Below are 14,375 nucleotides of genomic sequence, written 5' to 3'. Positions count from 1 at the left end.
CCAAAATGCTGTTTAAACATTCTCAGTCCTCATGTGCAATATGGTTGGGAAATACTACCGTAAAATAACTCCATCTAGGTAAAACATCATATAGGGTCAAGACAGTACTTGACAGTTGACTACTGACCAGTATACCAAAGCTGTTGGATGCCTTCCTTTTGATAATCTAAACCACCATTTTAGCTACTGAGAATGTCAAACACATTTAGAGGTACAGACTAACATACTTAACACATTTCACCTTTCTCTAACTCATTACATTTAGTAAATATTTAGGTTTTTTTCCCAATATTTCTCAAGCATGCTGACTTCTCAGCTTGATGTAAAGTTGGCTTGCAGTGACCCAATTAGAAATCTGGGCACCTCCAGTGTTAATTTCAGCAGTAAATTTAATTAAGAGCAAATATTTAGATGCAGAAATAGAATATGAGGTTGGCACTGGCATCTGTCATCAAAGCCTCCTTAAACTTAAACCCATTTAGATCTGGAAAGAATGCAGGATATTCTTTAGAAGGCAAATATGCCTCAGACTCTATGTTCTGCCACAGCACGCTGCCTGCCACCTCAGTAGCAATATCCACCACCTTGAAGGAAAGGTCCATTGTCTAAGAAAAGGTTTCAAGGGAGAAATGACCCAAAAGAAAAGTGAATGGGAACAAAAGACCTGGCAACACTGGTGAATCTATGGAGGTGGCAAATTCACTGTAATGTGCAAGGGAGAAATGTCTGGCTCATATTGCTGGAAGTAGGGGTTCAGGCTGTCTAACAGCCGGTGAAACTCCAAAGGGAAGATCAAAGGCTTGACTATTAGCTGTGCTAAATTCCTGTTAGATTTCTCTTGTAGATCAAAGGACCCTTTAAACAGGGAGGAGCTGATTCCCCTGGAAATATCTTCTGCTCATTACTGGCCTTTCATGCAAGCCCCAGCTTAGTGGTGAGATTTGGGCTACTGGGATAGGGCACAAATGTGCTTCTTGAAGCTTTCTACTATGGAAGGAAGCAGCTTTGGGGTTGCTCTAATCTACACTTGGGGTTCAACAGGCCCCACTGAGTTCCCCAGTGTGAGTAGCACAATACACTTGAATTAAAATGGACTTAAACTCTCCTCACCGAGGTATTGCAAGAGTTTAACTGATATTTGTATGTCAGAGCTCAACCAATGTGACCAGTATATGTGGAAAAAATTCTTATTTTCTAACCAGCCTCTTTATTCTCTCTTGGTTTTTTTTTTGTCTTCAGATGATTGACTTTGAGCACAGTTCATAACAAATACATAAGTAGCACTTTGGAAATTGCTAAAAAAAAAGTAAGAGCTCTCAAGCTTCTGCTTGTCAGCACAGGGGTCGGACCCTCACTGTGACCTCTGTTGCATAAACAGATTGACATTGTTCATTAAAATGGAACTTCCCAAAGGAATTGCTTGTTCAAAGGAAGCGATTCTCTTACTTTTCCTCCTTTTCTTGCTCTTTCATGTAATACAGTTAGTGGATGTATTTCACACAAGCAGTTTCAGAGAGAATGTAGCAACCAACTGAAAGAAACGGAAAGTCAATATAATGGCATGTTTACAGCTGGATCTGGTTCTGGAAAACCTTAATCTCTCAGGGGAAGACACTACATGATGCAAAGCGTGGAAGTTCGAGTTAGCAAACTTATAGCAGGACACTGCACACATTTTTAACTGTGAGGTCAATTGTTGTTGCATTGAGTTCTCTTGTGTATGAGATCTCTGCTATTGCACAGAAGTAACAAGCAAGAGGAACCTGTCGGGTCGCACAAGCATCAATCCAGGAGAATCATTTTTCCAGCAGACTCCAGGATGGGTATCTGTGTACATACGTGGCACTCAAGTGTCATGTAAGTACTGCTGTGGTTTTGCCTTTAAGGTCAGGCAGCAGCTTCTGCTCTCATGCAAATCCATTGCTGATGAATGGGAGCAGTACAAACATAAAGGTCAGAAAATAAACAGGATAAATCTGAAACATCAAGACAGCTGTACAAAACATTTTTTCCCAGTCTGCACACTTTAAAATCAGTGTGTCATGACAGATGGACACCTTTTTCCTGTCCCACTCATATAAAACAAGTATTTACATTTTTTACAAAATAGGTGACCTAGCATTTAGTTTTCTCAGGGAAGGAACACCAAATTGGATGGTCACCTGTCACGATGACTTGTTGACTACTGTCTAAGACTAAGCATTTTATAAATGTTCATGATGCTTTAAATCTACAGATCTTTTCTCCTTTCTTCACTTTAACCTAATATTTCTAGAAGTATCTTTGCAGAATCTGTTGGTTGCTGCTGTGAAATCTGTTGGCCTGTTAGATACAGAAACCCACAGGAAAGAAGGTGTTCACCTATGACTGAAAACGGACCCTTGTCATCCTGTCCTATTTTAATTCATAATGCTGAATTTGCTTCTGTCCCATCTCAGTCTTATATCCAACTCTACCTTGGTTGCAGAGGTGACAGCAATGGAAGCAAACCCTTCTGAGTGGCTGCAGGGCATTTCATTTTTGGGTGATGCATGCCACATCAAGAATGCCATTGTCATTTTGGCAATTAAAAATACATAAATTAGGAGATTAGCCCAACAATTAGGTGCAGTGAATATCTCCCAGATGATCTTTTCTCCCTGCAGCATGCAGATCTGTTCATTTCATAGATAGGTGTGTCTTTTTCTTCCACATCTGTTGAAGTTCTGATGCCAGGTATTTAATTACAGCAAAGCAAGCAACTTGAGATCCTTCTTCAATATATAAGGCAAAGAATTAGGTTAATGGGTATGAGAAATCAGCAGGGCCCAGTGGATCAAATCTTGCTCTGGAAGGGACATATGGCATATTCCCATCCTCAGTCCCTTTGCTGCTTTAAGTGCCACATATACCAAATCAGCTTGTTTCCTCAGTGTCTCCATCTGGAGATAGAGGAAAACAGGAAGAATGAGGAAAGCATTCACTACTTTGGATTATCGAGATTGATGTTCATAAGGTGTCTAATAGGTCAGGCCATCATAAGTCCAATTTCTTAGCATACTCATTCATATGTGTATCAGTGAGCGGTCCAGACCCCATCAGTGCCAAAGCCAAAAGGACCTGGCTAGTGTCCACTTACTGCCTTGTGTTTTATCCTGTGACACTTATTCCCTGGATCACACCTCCTACTCTGAGCATCCTCTCAGGATGTAAATTCTGACGTGTTTGCCCACATCTCAGGCAATGGTAGCTCATGCTTCATGTTCTTCATAATTATATCGTGTTTGCAGTTACCTGATTTCTTGTGTGCCCCCTTGAGGGATGATGTACCTAGAAAGCACAAACACAGCCTTCGCAAGAGCAATTTTTAACTACGTTTGCTTTATTGCTGCACAGTACTTCAGAGTTCGTGATCTTTGCAAAATACCCAGGTCCTTAGATGCAAATGCACTCATATGGTCTTGCTCTCTTGGCAGTCTGAAAGCATCTCTGTGTACCAAACTTTGCAGTCTGCCCAGCCATCACCCAGCAAGCTCTTTTTGCACATAGACCCTCCCCTCCAGCTGTCTCAGAAATCCTCCTCCACATCCCATCTCTCTCCTCTTCCACATATGCCTGAGCTGAACAGCTGGAGCTTATCCTTTCACCCAGCTTTTGGGTAGAGAATTGATGGGTGGTTTCTTGACTTAAGGCAGTGGATGTTGTTCCATGAGCAGATGTGACTGTTCAGTGCCTTTCTCCTTGTGTTTGCTCATAATGATAATTCTGATGTTAGAATTTTTCCTGGAGCTGATAATAACTTCAGATGAAGTTCATGGAGAGGCTGCATTTTCTCCGCTGACTTCTAAACATAAAGTACAAATTGGTAGGCAGGTGCCCATGCACAAATTCAGAAGGTGGAGAGGAGTTTTAGTGCAAACTCATCCTGCTCTGTCACACCACAAGCTCTGTACCAGACCCCCACTACCTGACAGAGTCAGTACCAAGAAACTGCATGTCCCTAATTAGCCAATTCAATTGATATCACTAATACTAAGGAAGAAGGAATTTCCTGACTTGATGGTGTGAAAGCCTTGCAGTTTTAGCAAGCTGTTTCAGTGCTCTCTGTTGCTAGAGCACAGGAAAAAGGCAAAACTCCAGCCAGAATCAGTGTGATCCTGTTTTGTCTATCAAGGGTCCCTGTGATCACAGAGCATATTTCTCACCCTGCTCAACATTTTTTTTCAGGAAGAGCTGACATAAGTTGGCAAGGACAGCAAGCAGCCCTTCCTTCTCACTCCTTCTCCAACCAGTGTCAGGAGCAAATTCAAGGACTCTTTGATAAAGTGAACCAAGATACGATCGTAGCAAACCCTTGGTGCTGTTTTGCATTCTTCTCCACGGTGTGAACTGCAGGCTGCTGTCTCAGGCAAAGCAAAGCCCATCCCTATGGAAGCTGAACATGTTGCTAAAGCAGATCTATAAGGCTTCCTCCTTTCACTGATGCAACTATATTTTACCTTGGTTTTCCAAGGTGAAAAGAGAGCTGGTTGAGCACATAATCCATCAGCCTTTGGGATATAGTTAAAAACACTATGGTACCAAAGTTAAAGTGGTGACTGGTGTCTAAAACTCAGAGAGGATTTGGTGGAAGCAGAAAACAAAATTCCTTCTGGGAGCGGGTGTACCACGTGGTGAGCTATCACACAAGGTATAGTGAGCAGCGTGCATGATGCATGCGTGAGTGCCTGTCATTTAATGGATGACTGCACAGAAATGTTTCCTGTGATATTATATGGATGTCCCCTATGCCTCCAGTCCAAAATTCTGGTAGCTTTTCCTTTTACCATTTTATACCATGGAAACATGCCTCTTTCCATTATAAATTTGCCTTATGCTGACACCTCTTTCTGCCACATTAAACATGAAGTTTCCTTACTTGAGACCTCTTGCAATTCAAGGACAAGCAGAGAGAGAGAGACTAGAGAAAAGGAATAGAGAAAGAACAGGTTTGTTTTTTGTTTGTTTGTTTGTTTGTTGAAGACAATTAGTTTCAGCAGGATGAAAGATACTGTATGATGAGGAGCAAGAGTTGCCCATCTAAGGGTCATTCCAGTCCTGTGTTTCTTTGTGGGTTCTTTGTAATGAGCTGCCTGGAAATACAGTGTTCACAAAGGATATAAATAAAGATGTGACTCCGTCTCAATCTCTGGCTCACCTCAGCTCATGAGCTTCCTGCATGTGGAGGCAGCTGGTGGATTTATCATGGGCCTAAAGCAGGACCCAATACACTGGCAGCACCGAATACAGAAGGCTTGTTTTCAAGCAGGACTTGAACCCCACACTACCATGGCAGCACTCTGACTGGTGTGGTCATCCCTTTCTACTTTTGAGACAATGAGAAAGGATGCAAAAACACAGTGCACATCTCAGCCATAATACAATTGAAGGCTGGGAAGGACAGTAATGAATCCTCGGCCTGGCCCCCTGCATCACACATCCCAAAAGAAATCGTCATCTGGATTTCAGCATCAGATTTTGGTCGAGATTTTCAGTATTTCCCATCAAATCTTATTATTTAACCTCAGAAATAACCTCTGAAAGTTAGGTACTTGAGTGGCTTCAGAGAACAGGGGGTCTCTTGGCTCTCTGATTGGGGAAATTGCAGCAGTAGTTGTTTTCAGGGTGAAAATGTTCATATGTGGTCCCTGACAGGATAGGTTTTTTCACATTTAATAGGAGGAAGGAAAATGGAGGGTGAAGGTGAATGGATAGATGGACAAAATCACCTTTTGGAAGTAAGCTGAACATTACATTTTTGTTCAACAGAAGGAAGGAAAAAGACATTTTACAGCCTTGACATAGCTGAACAGCAGCTGCTCTCAGCCTTCAGCATTCACTGAAACTCTAGATGAAGCTTGCAACCATGTCTCCAGAACCTGCAGAAAAAGAAAAAGGTAATGTAATTATGCAATAGACAACATCAGCTGTGGATTGATTTTACTGTGGTACCAATGGAACTCCTTCAGGACTTGGGTTGTGCCAATCACAGCAGAAACTCCCCTGTAGCCAAGGTGCTGCTGGGGTGAGGAAAAGGGGAACCTCACTACCCTGTATGGTCCTGGATGCTTTCGTGGAGCAACTCACTGGCCTGGGTGGCTCCATAATGGACAGGTAGTGGACAGGTGTGGTATTAACACAGGATCTTCTCTCTTAGGGCAAGAAAGTGAGCCATGTGGACCTGCCCTGTGCAGGTATGAGTGAGTTTGTGTCTGCGGCACGGGTGTTCTTGAATATGGAGCTGTGCAGAGGCTCATCTCCACACAGAGGGCTAAAGCCACACAGGGCAGTCCCAGTTTGTGTGGGATGTGTTTATGTTGCAGCAGTTTTCAGAAGCCATCTATGCAGGCAGTGCCCCATGCTGACCCTCCACCAGTATGAGCTCCTGACCCTTCATAGGAGATCTGCCAGCAAAGTGTTTTCCTTCACCCTGTTTCTCCCAACCCCACTACCCTGAGCTTGACTGGAGCTCCTCACTGCTTTAAGCCACTGGCATAAGTAAAGTAGGGTAGGCTGAGGACCAGTAAGGGATCTACTCGTCCCTCTGATTATCTGCCTGCTCATACGCTTGCCCTAGGACAGGTCAAGGAGCTGCTTGCCCACCCACTTTGCCTTCCCGAGTACTGCTCTGACATATTAGCATCCATGCGAATCCTAATTGCTTTAGGACAGTTGCATCCCAGCATAGCAGGTCTGGTTGAGTGGGTGCTCTTGCATGATACAGTTTCTTTGAAGGGCTTGAATTCTAGGGTTAGCCACGGATTTCCTTGCTGGGAGGGTGCTGGGCTGGCCCTGGGGAAGCCGGTTTAGGGCCAGCAGGTGTGAGGGAGGTCCAGCCCAGCATCATCCCAGGGAGGCAATAGAGGGCAAAAATGTCCCTGACCCTGCGTCTGCCCCTCGGGGTGTGTCGTCCATGGCATCCGGACCGAGGTGGTGCGGGGAGGGGTCGGGAGAGTCTCCGCGTGCCCCCACCTGTCGCGCCAGCGGTGGCACATCTGGGCGGCGCGCGGCGGCGCGGGGGCGGCACATCTGTCTCCATGGCGACGGGGCGCGGCGGGGGGGCCGCGGAGCCACCGCCCCGCCCCGCCGCACCGAGCGGCCGCGGACCGAGCGCAGGGCGGCGGCGGCGCGGGGCGGGGGGCCCGGCGGGCGGGACCGCCGCTCTCGGAGCCCTCGGAGCCCTCGGAGCGAGCGCTGCCCTCCGCCCTCGCCGCCGCAGCTCCCGGGACAGACCCCGCGCGGTGCCGCCCGGCCCGGCCCGACTCGGATGCCGCCATGGGGAGCCGCTTCTCCAGCATCCCCGCGCTGCCCCGCGGCGGCCAGGGCCGCCTGCACCGCGCCCGCCACCACCGCCTCAAAGGTACGGCTCGGTCAGCGCCCCCGGCACCGCGGGCACCTCCGGCATCCCCGGCACCCTGAGCGTCCCCGTCAAGACGAGCACCCGCGGTATCCCCGGGCATCTGAGGCACCCGTGTAGCCCGGAGGGGGATGGGTGCTCCGGACACCCCGAGCTGGGATGGGCACCCAGGCAGGACACAGATCCTGAGTACCCCAGGGGTGCTTATAGTACCTTGAGTACCCCACCATGGACAGGCATTCCGAACACCTTGAGACAGGCTGGGCTCCCTGGACACCCCGGGGTGGGATGGCTCCATGCCTGCACCCCGTGCCCTCTCGCGGTGTGAGCCCACTGCCATGCTCCCAGCACTGTCGCTTCTTCCCCGGCAGTGCCCCATGGGTGGCTGATCGGTACACAGGTCTTTCCAGGCAGCGTTGCCCCGGGAAAGCAAGGGACAACAAGTCAGAGGAGTTGGACCACCAGAGAATCCCCAAGTGTTTATTGGTGAATGAAGGCTTTGCTTTAGTGTTTATTCTGGGTGCCCCAGGAATGTGTGTGCATGGTACTGTCAGTCCTGTTTGGAGGAGGGCAGGCAGTATTTGGGGCTCCTTGTCCACCATATGTGGCTGTTCTGTTCCTCACAAGGATGAAATCCGTTTTCTGAAATCCTAGGGACCTTTTGGGACCAAATGGGATGGGGGTGACTTCTGTAATGTGAATAGGAGAGGCTGCCCAAGGTTTATTCTATCCCTGCCCTTTTTAACCCCCTTTTGCCATAAGCTGGGAGGGTGGTAGCAGAAAGTAACCCATCGTTCCTGAAAGGGATTTCCTTGGGCAGCAGGACACATCATGTGTGTTCAACACTGCCTGGGTACCCTTCACTAAGCTCATTTTCACAGCCAAAGGCACTGGATGATGGGGAATAGCAGATGTCAGATATCTCTCTGTAAGCAGGGAATGAGGGAAGGTGCTGCTCCCACAGCCATTTCAGATCATAACTTGTTGCAGCTTCCCTTATGTGTTGCAGAATTTGCAGCCATCAGCGTGGAAAATGTGGATGGTGCTGTTCACCCTCATTGTTACTGAGCTTTTGGATAGTTCTTTGGCATAGTCTAGGGGAGTGGAAATGGTTAATGATGAGCTGGGGAACTGGTTGTTATACTGAAGGATTTTCTGATACTTGCATTTTTCTTCTGTTACAACTCTCTGCTCCCTTCGTCTGTAGGATGATGTTCCATGATTTGGAACAGTTGTGCGAACTGAGGGTGATTATATCATGGCTGTTTTAATGGCCATACACGGAGACATGAGGAATGCTCACTGCTCTGTCATGGGCAAAGCCAGTCAGAAACTCAGCCCAGGCAATGGCTCTGCTTAAAATTACACTTGCAAGGAGGGGGATACTGAACTCTAACCAGTGAACCATCATCCTCTATCAATGTAAACATGAAGGCACATGCAATGCTGTAATAGTTGGTATGCAATTGTAAACTGCCAGGAAGGATTTGTCTCTTTAAGAATCATGCTGTCAGCTGGAAGTCTTTATGGAGCAACCTTAAGCAGATAAGAATTTATAAACTGGAGCCAGAAGGGACACTGCTACTTAATCCATTATCAGTGGCTTATGTGAGATTTGAAGATGCTCTGTATGAATCACCTGATGTGGGGAGGGGAGGGTGGGAATTGTGTGTTAATGACACTCTGTTTCTTCATTTCTTCCTTTAATTTCCATTTTAACTAAATTTCTACCTGTGCTGAAGCAGCAAGCAGAAATGTTTTCAAGACTGTAATGCAGCAGAGCATTGAAATAATTTTTATTTGGAATAAAGACTGAACAAGGAATTGCCTTTGTTGTAAAAAACAAGCAACTGCCAGGGACAATATGTGCCTTTTCTGTCTTTTTTTGAAACCAGACTGCCTCAGGTCCTACATTTAAATGTGGAATAAACAAATCTGATTGCATTTGACAGGTTTCTGTAAAATGGACTCGAGGCATAGCAGCGAAAGTATGAACGTCACACAGTTTTGTTATATATCTGCCATTTAACATTTTGTAAAGTGTATTATGGTTGAAGGTCCCCAGTTGTTCTTCCTTCAGTGTCAGGCTCAGTGTTAGAGATACTGAACTTTGATAAGTTGGCCACCATCTAGTACTTTCTTCTGTGAAGATCTCTTACCTAACTTGGTGCCAAGGAGTGATTTGGGCTCATTCTTGCTAAAAAAAGAGCTATGATTGTGTTGTTTCCCAGGGTGGTCTGGGGACTTTGAACTGAGTCCCTGAACCTTACAAGTTCATCTTTGCTATGTAAGCAGTAAGACCTCTGTACATGGTAGAGTTGTTGCCCATGTGAGGGAAATTTTTATGACTTTCTGTGAATCCCGCTAAAAATGGTCACCTTTAGTTACATAAATCTTCTGAAGACCATGTGATACTTTTGGTGGTTAAAGGCATAACACAGAAATCTCACAAAAGCTGACATGGCTGGGAGAATACTTGCTTTGCTTTTGATGGTCATGCCTAAGGAGGAAGGCTCCCAGCTTGTTTCTCAGACTTCAGCTGCAGTTTTAAAAACAGGTAACTGAATTAGGCAGGTATCTTCTGAAGATTCCTGCATGAGTAAACCTGGAACCCTGGGCTGATTGATGATTTTAGAGTTGCCTTTTGAGTAGGGCAGTACTTTAAAATCTGTTATGTCCAGCCCTTTGTAAAAGAAGTTCACGTTGCTGTTCACTAGAAACCGCTACATGCAAGCACGCACTTACTCCAAAGCAGTATATTGTGTCTATATTGTTAATCCAGATTTTGGTGCCACAGTTGTGCCTTCAGGCTTTGGCTGGTTTGCAGACAGTCAGTGGAAACAGAGATCCTCCAGGACCACAGCTGATCAGATGCCATGGTTCTGATGGAGCTGTTAAACTTGAAGTCCTGGACAGTGGTTGAAAGGAGGTTATCACTTGGTGATAATCGTGGTGGGGAGGCTGAGGTGAGATTATTTTCAGCATTCCTGTGAGTATTTCCCTTCCCATAACCCAGATGTGGCTGTTTGTCAGGGGTGACGGAAGGTGATCCTTTGTGTACTTTCCTAATGCTGAGCAAAAGATTATGATTATCTGGTAACAATCTCCTTAATGATGTAGCCAGATAAACTCCAGGAAATTTTTGCTGTCCACCCTCTCTGAAATATGGTTTGTGATAACTATCAAACAAGGTGTGTATGGCTGTTTGGAGTGGAACCAAGTGGGAAAACTCCAGCAGTATCTAATCTCCTGTATTCTGAGATGAAAAGGATTGACCTTCGCACCAGTGGCTCTGGGTACTGTTTATTTACTTGTGTCAGGGCAGTCTGGCTTGAACTGTTCTGTCCAAAGAGACTTCTATTATTTCTCAAGACACACATCCCCGGTTCAACCCATCTCCCTGCCCCAAGGTTCTTGCAAGATGGTTTATTCAATCTCCTCTCTCAACTCTTCTTTCTAATCCTGGTGTAGCTCGGTAAGTTCCCCTCCTTGCCTAGTGTTACCTTTTCCCAGTCTCTGGCTGTTGCTGAGTGCTGCTCAGTCTTACTGGATGTATTTAAGCTTTCCTACTGTGATGTGTGGGCTGTGTACTCTTTTAAGGCTGTTGTGTAGTTCCCAGATTTGCTAGTCTAGGATGCTAGAAATGCAGTTTTTGGTAGCTCTTGGGTCAGAAGTGAGAGATAGGACCTGTATGCCATCTCCTGTGTTCCATGGACACAAGCGGCTCTTTGTCCTCACTTGTCTCCATGTCCTCAGCATCAAGAGGTCTTAGCCATTGCTGTAGACAGCAGATCGATATTACATTGTAGAATCTAAGAAGTATTACTGTCTCCTTTCTTAAATCCTCTCCTCTAGCCTCCTACTCAGGTTGGTACTCTTTCTTGAGCCTCTTCTTGCCTTGGAAGGTAGATTTCCCTGGTGAGTGACAGCAAGCAGGATTTCTTCCTGTTGATTTTCTCACAGGTTAATGGACCTTATGATACTTATGCAGAAGAATGCATGCGCAATATTACAGAAACAGGCTGAGCTGTCAGGGATTCTCTTTTCAGCAGTGGGTGATTACTCATGGGTTATTCTTTTTTATTTGCATTACAGTGGCATCTGGAGCCTCCCGTCAAGATCTGAGTCATGTTGTGCTGGGTGCTTCCATGGCTGCCTGCTCATTCATATAGAGAGCTTTACTCATGTGTCTGGGTGATCTCTGTGGGATGATTTGAGGTTTATATGTCCAGAGTATCACATGAAGCAGACTGGTACCTTGTCAGGACAGTTCTTAGTCCGTTCTTTTGCTAGGAAACCTGAAGTCAGAGTCAGCAGTGATTTGATGAAGGGTGTTGCCACCTTTCTGGCTGCAGGCACCCAGAAGAGCAGCCTGTTGTGCAGCACTTTGCCAAGAAGGCAGAGGCTTTCCTGCTTCCCCTGGCCCCTAGAGGGTACCAGTCATGATTATACAGTCTTTGCCTGCATTTTTGCAGTTGCTGTTCCAAGCATTATATCTCACACATAAATATGTCGGACTTTCTTCTCCTTTCATTGGTGTTTTATGAGCTTGTGAAATACATGCAGAAGATAGTAATCTAGCTGGTGTAGGCATTTCGATAATTGTATATTGTTGAAAGACTGTCCTGCTGCCGGCTCCATTTTGTGCACTCACTAAATGAAACTAAGGGGGCGGTAAAAAGCCATCAGCAACTGATGGTCATGGGACTTAGAAGTTGGAGTGCAAGCAGTACACTGGGGGGAATACCAATAGTGACACTGTGAGATAGTCTCAGCTCCCATTGCTGTCATAATTGGTTCTTCTTTGAAGTACTATTTCATTTTCTTCCAGCGTTATGGAATCAGAAGTTTCATCATTCAAGGCTTTGAAGGATGCCTCCTGCTTTCTGCCCTTCTGCTTTCATTCTGTCCTGGGTCATGCTGGGTTTTCCTCTGACCTGTCAGTGTGTCTGGGTTATAGGTATAAAGGTCTTCCTGCCTGAGGTTCTCAGGTTTATTCAACCCTCTCCCAAGCACTAGATTTTTTTCCTAGCTACTGAACTTTGATTTATTGCATTTAAACTGCCTAAAATTGCTCAGTGTTCCAAACACAACAATTTATTGCTCTTACTTTTCCTTTCCCATTGTCCTTTTCATAGGGTGCTGAAGCCTGTTGGTGGAGCACGTATTGATGCATCTTGTCAGAAATTTCCCAGGAAATCATGTGGTGTCTTGACCACAGGTGATTCTCTTATTTTTCAGAGGCAAGAAAGGCTGCTCTTCAAAACCAGTAGGAACCAAAACATCAGTGGGGTGATAGAGCTGAAAATACTAGTGTCAGGCTCAATAGCAGTTTAAAAAAGCAAATTAGATACTAGAAATTGTAAGGGAAGCCAAACAGAAGAAAATAGAGGCCACTAATAAGGTTGTTGTGTAAATCTGAATATTGCGTGTAGTTCTGGCTCATCCGCTTCCAAAATCTTAAGAAAGATACAGAAGAACTGGGAAAGGTTCAGAGGAGGGCAACAGGGACAGTCATAAGTCTGGATTAATTTTATATAAGGCATGATTGAATAAACTAGGACTCTTGTCTCTGGAAAACAGATAACCAGGATGGGAAATGGCATGGGATGGGCATGTAAAGAAGGGGCAGAGCTGCACTCTTCACTGTCTTTTCCAGTACAAGAATTAGGATGATATCAAATGAAGCCGATTCCTTCTTCTTTTGAACAAAAAGAGGCTGCAACCATCTGCAGTAGTTAGTTGCTCAGTAGAGCTTATTAATAGTGGATGTTATGGATGCTAAAATGAGTCCAATTTTATGGAAGATTGGAGGAGGTCATGAAAGAGGAATCCTTTGAAGTTTATGACATACAAAGACCACATACTTGCCCTACTCATATCAACTTCCCAAGGGCATCTTCCTAAGGCTACCTGTGTTTAGCTGATAAGGATAGTGCTGAAATGAGAACTTCTCCACAACAGTGAAAGCTGGAGCTGGATTGTTCAGACATTGCAGTTGGAGACAGAGGGATAGAGCCTGTTCTGGTGTTGGCTGGTCTCTAGCTGGATCCATCCTTTTTATCATGAGCATCCCTGCCCGGTTGTTTACGGAGTGGTTCATTGCCAGTCAGCCTCAAAATCACATAAAGGCTTTATTTGGGGGACAGAAGAGATTGTGTTGAGGTCCCTGTACAAGCTTTCTTGGATGAGACTGTGTCTCCTGCACACTGTGATTTTGACAAATACAGTTGCTTATGCATTTGTGGACTCTTCTGGAATAAAAGAAAGCAGGTTCTCTTTGCTTACCTTGTCCTCCCAATGACAGAAGCCTAAGTAGCCCCCACTTCATTTTGTTTCCTACACTGTTGAAATAGCAGCTTTTGTGGTTATTCCCATATCTGGGAAGATTTCTAATACAGAGGCCTGGAATATTTCAGATTTGGCAACTGTTCTTACCTACTGCTGCTAGGATAATTGCAGGAACCAGCTACTTCTGCATCGCTGAAATTGTTGCCCGTGGCAAGTACATAAGTACATGTTGTATTACTTACAGTGCGTACCCTCACAGTGGCTACTTATTTCAAGCTGGTGACCCACACATGCTCTGAATTGGTCTGCCTTGAAATTTTAGGACATCTGAGTAATCCAGTTCTGGGCTGTCTCAAGGAGTAGGATCCACAACACCTGTGTTTCAGGATTGTCTCCATCTAGAAACGGTTGATCTCAGATTAACCTTAATCACGCACCGTGCAGGTGCTCAGTGCTGTGCTGCAAACTGCCAAATCCCAAAGTAGTTTCTCGCTTTAATCACAGCACTGTGCAGGTGCTCAGTTCTGTGCCACAAGTACCAAAGTAGTTTTGGGGATGAGAGCTGAATTTTAACTGGAAGTTAGGGTCTGGCAATGGTTAAAGTTTCTTCTGAGTAGGACATGTATCCATGACCCTGAGCTGCCTTTTAACCTGGCTAACTAGGGCATTGCTAGCTGAGTAGCTGGGAAGGAGGGCAGACTCTTGGATA

The 14,375-nt window shown here is 45.4% G+C and overlaps 1 protein-coding gene across 2 annotated transcripts in view; it reads left to right on the top strand.

The window, feature by feature from the left end:
* Nucleotides 1–7,293: 7,293 nt before the first annotated feature.
* The window catches only part of NEURL1 (neuralized E3 ubiquitin protein ligase 1), a 151,917-nt gene continuing 144,835 nt past the window's right edge, over nt 7,294–14,375 (top strand). The window contains exon 1 of one of the 2 annotated variants that reach the window (XM_017804212.1): nt 7,294–7,378. In XM_017804212.1, coding sequence (XP_017659701.1) covers nt 7,294–7,378 — 85 coding nt within the window. The remainder of the gene's footprint in view (nt 7,379–14,375) is intronic. The other variant, XM_017804214.1, reaches the window with a different exon arrangement.

Source organism: Lepidothrix coronata, unplaced genomic scaffold (genome assembly GCF_001604755.1).
Source record: "Lepidothrix coronata isolate B3197 unplaced genomic scaffold, Lepidothrix_coronata-1.0 Scaffold8, whole genome shotgun sequence".
NCBI lineage: Eukaryota > Metazoa > Chordata > Aves > Passeriformes > Pipridae > Lepidothrix > Lepidothrix coronata.
Note: the sequence above shows the minus strand (reverse complement) of the source record. Positions and strands in the feature narration are given on the sequence as shown.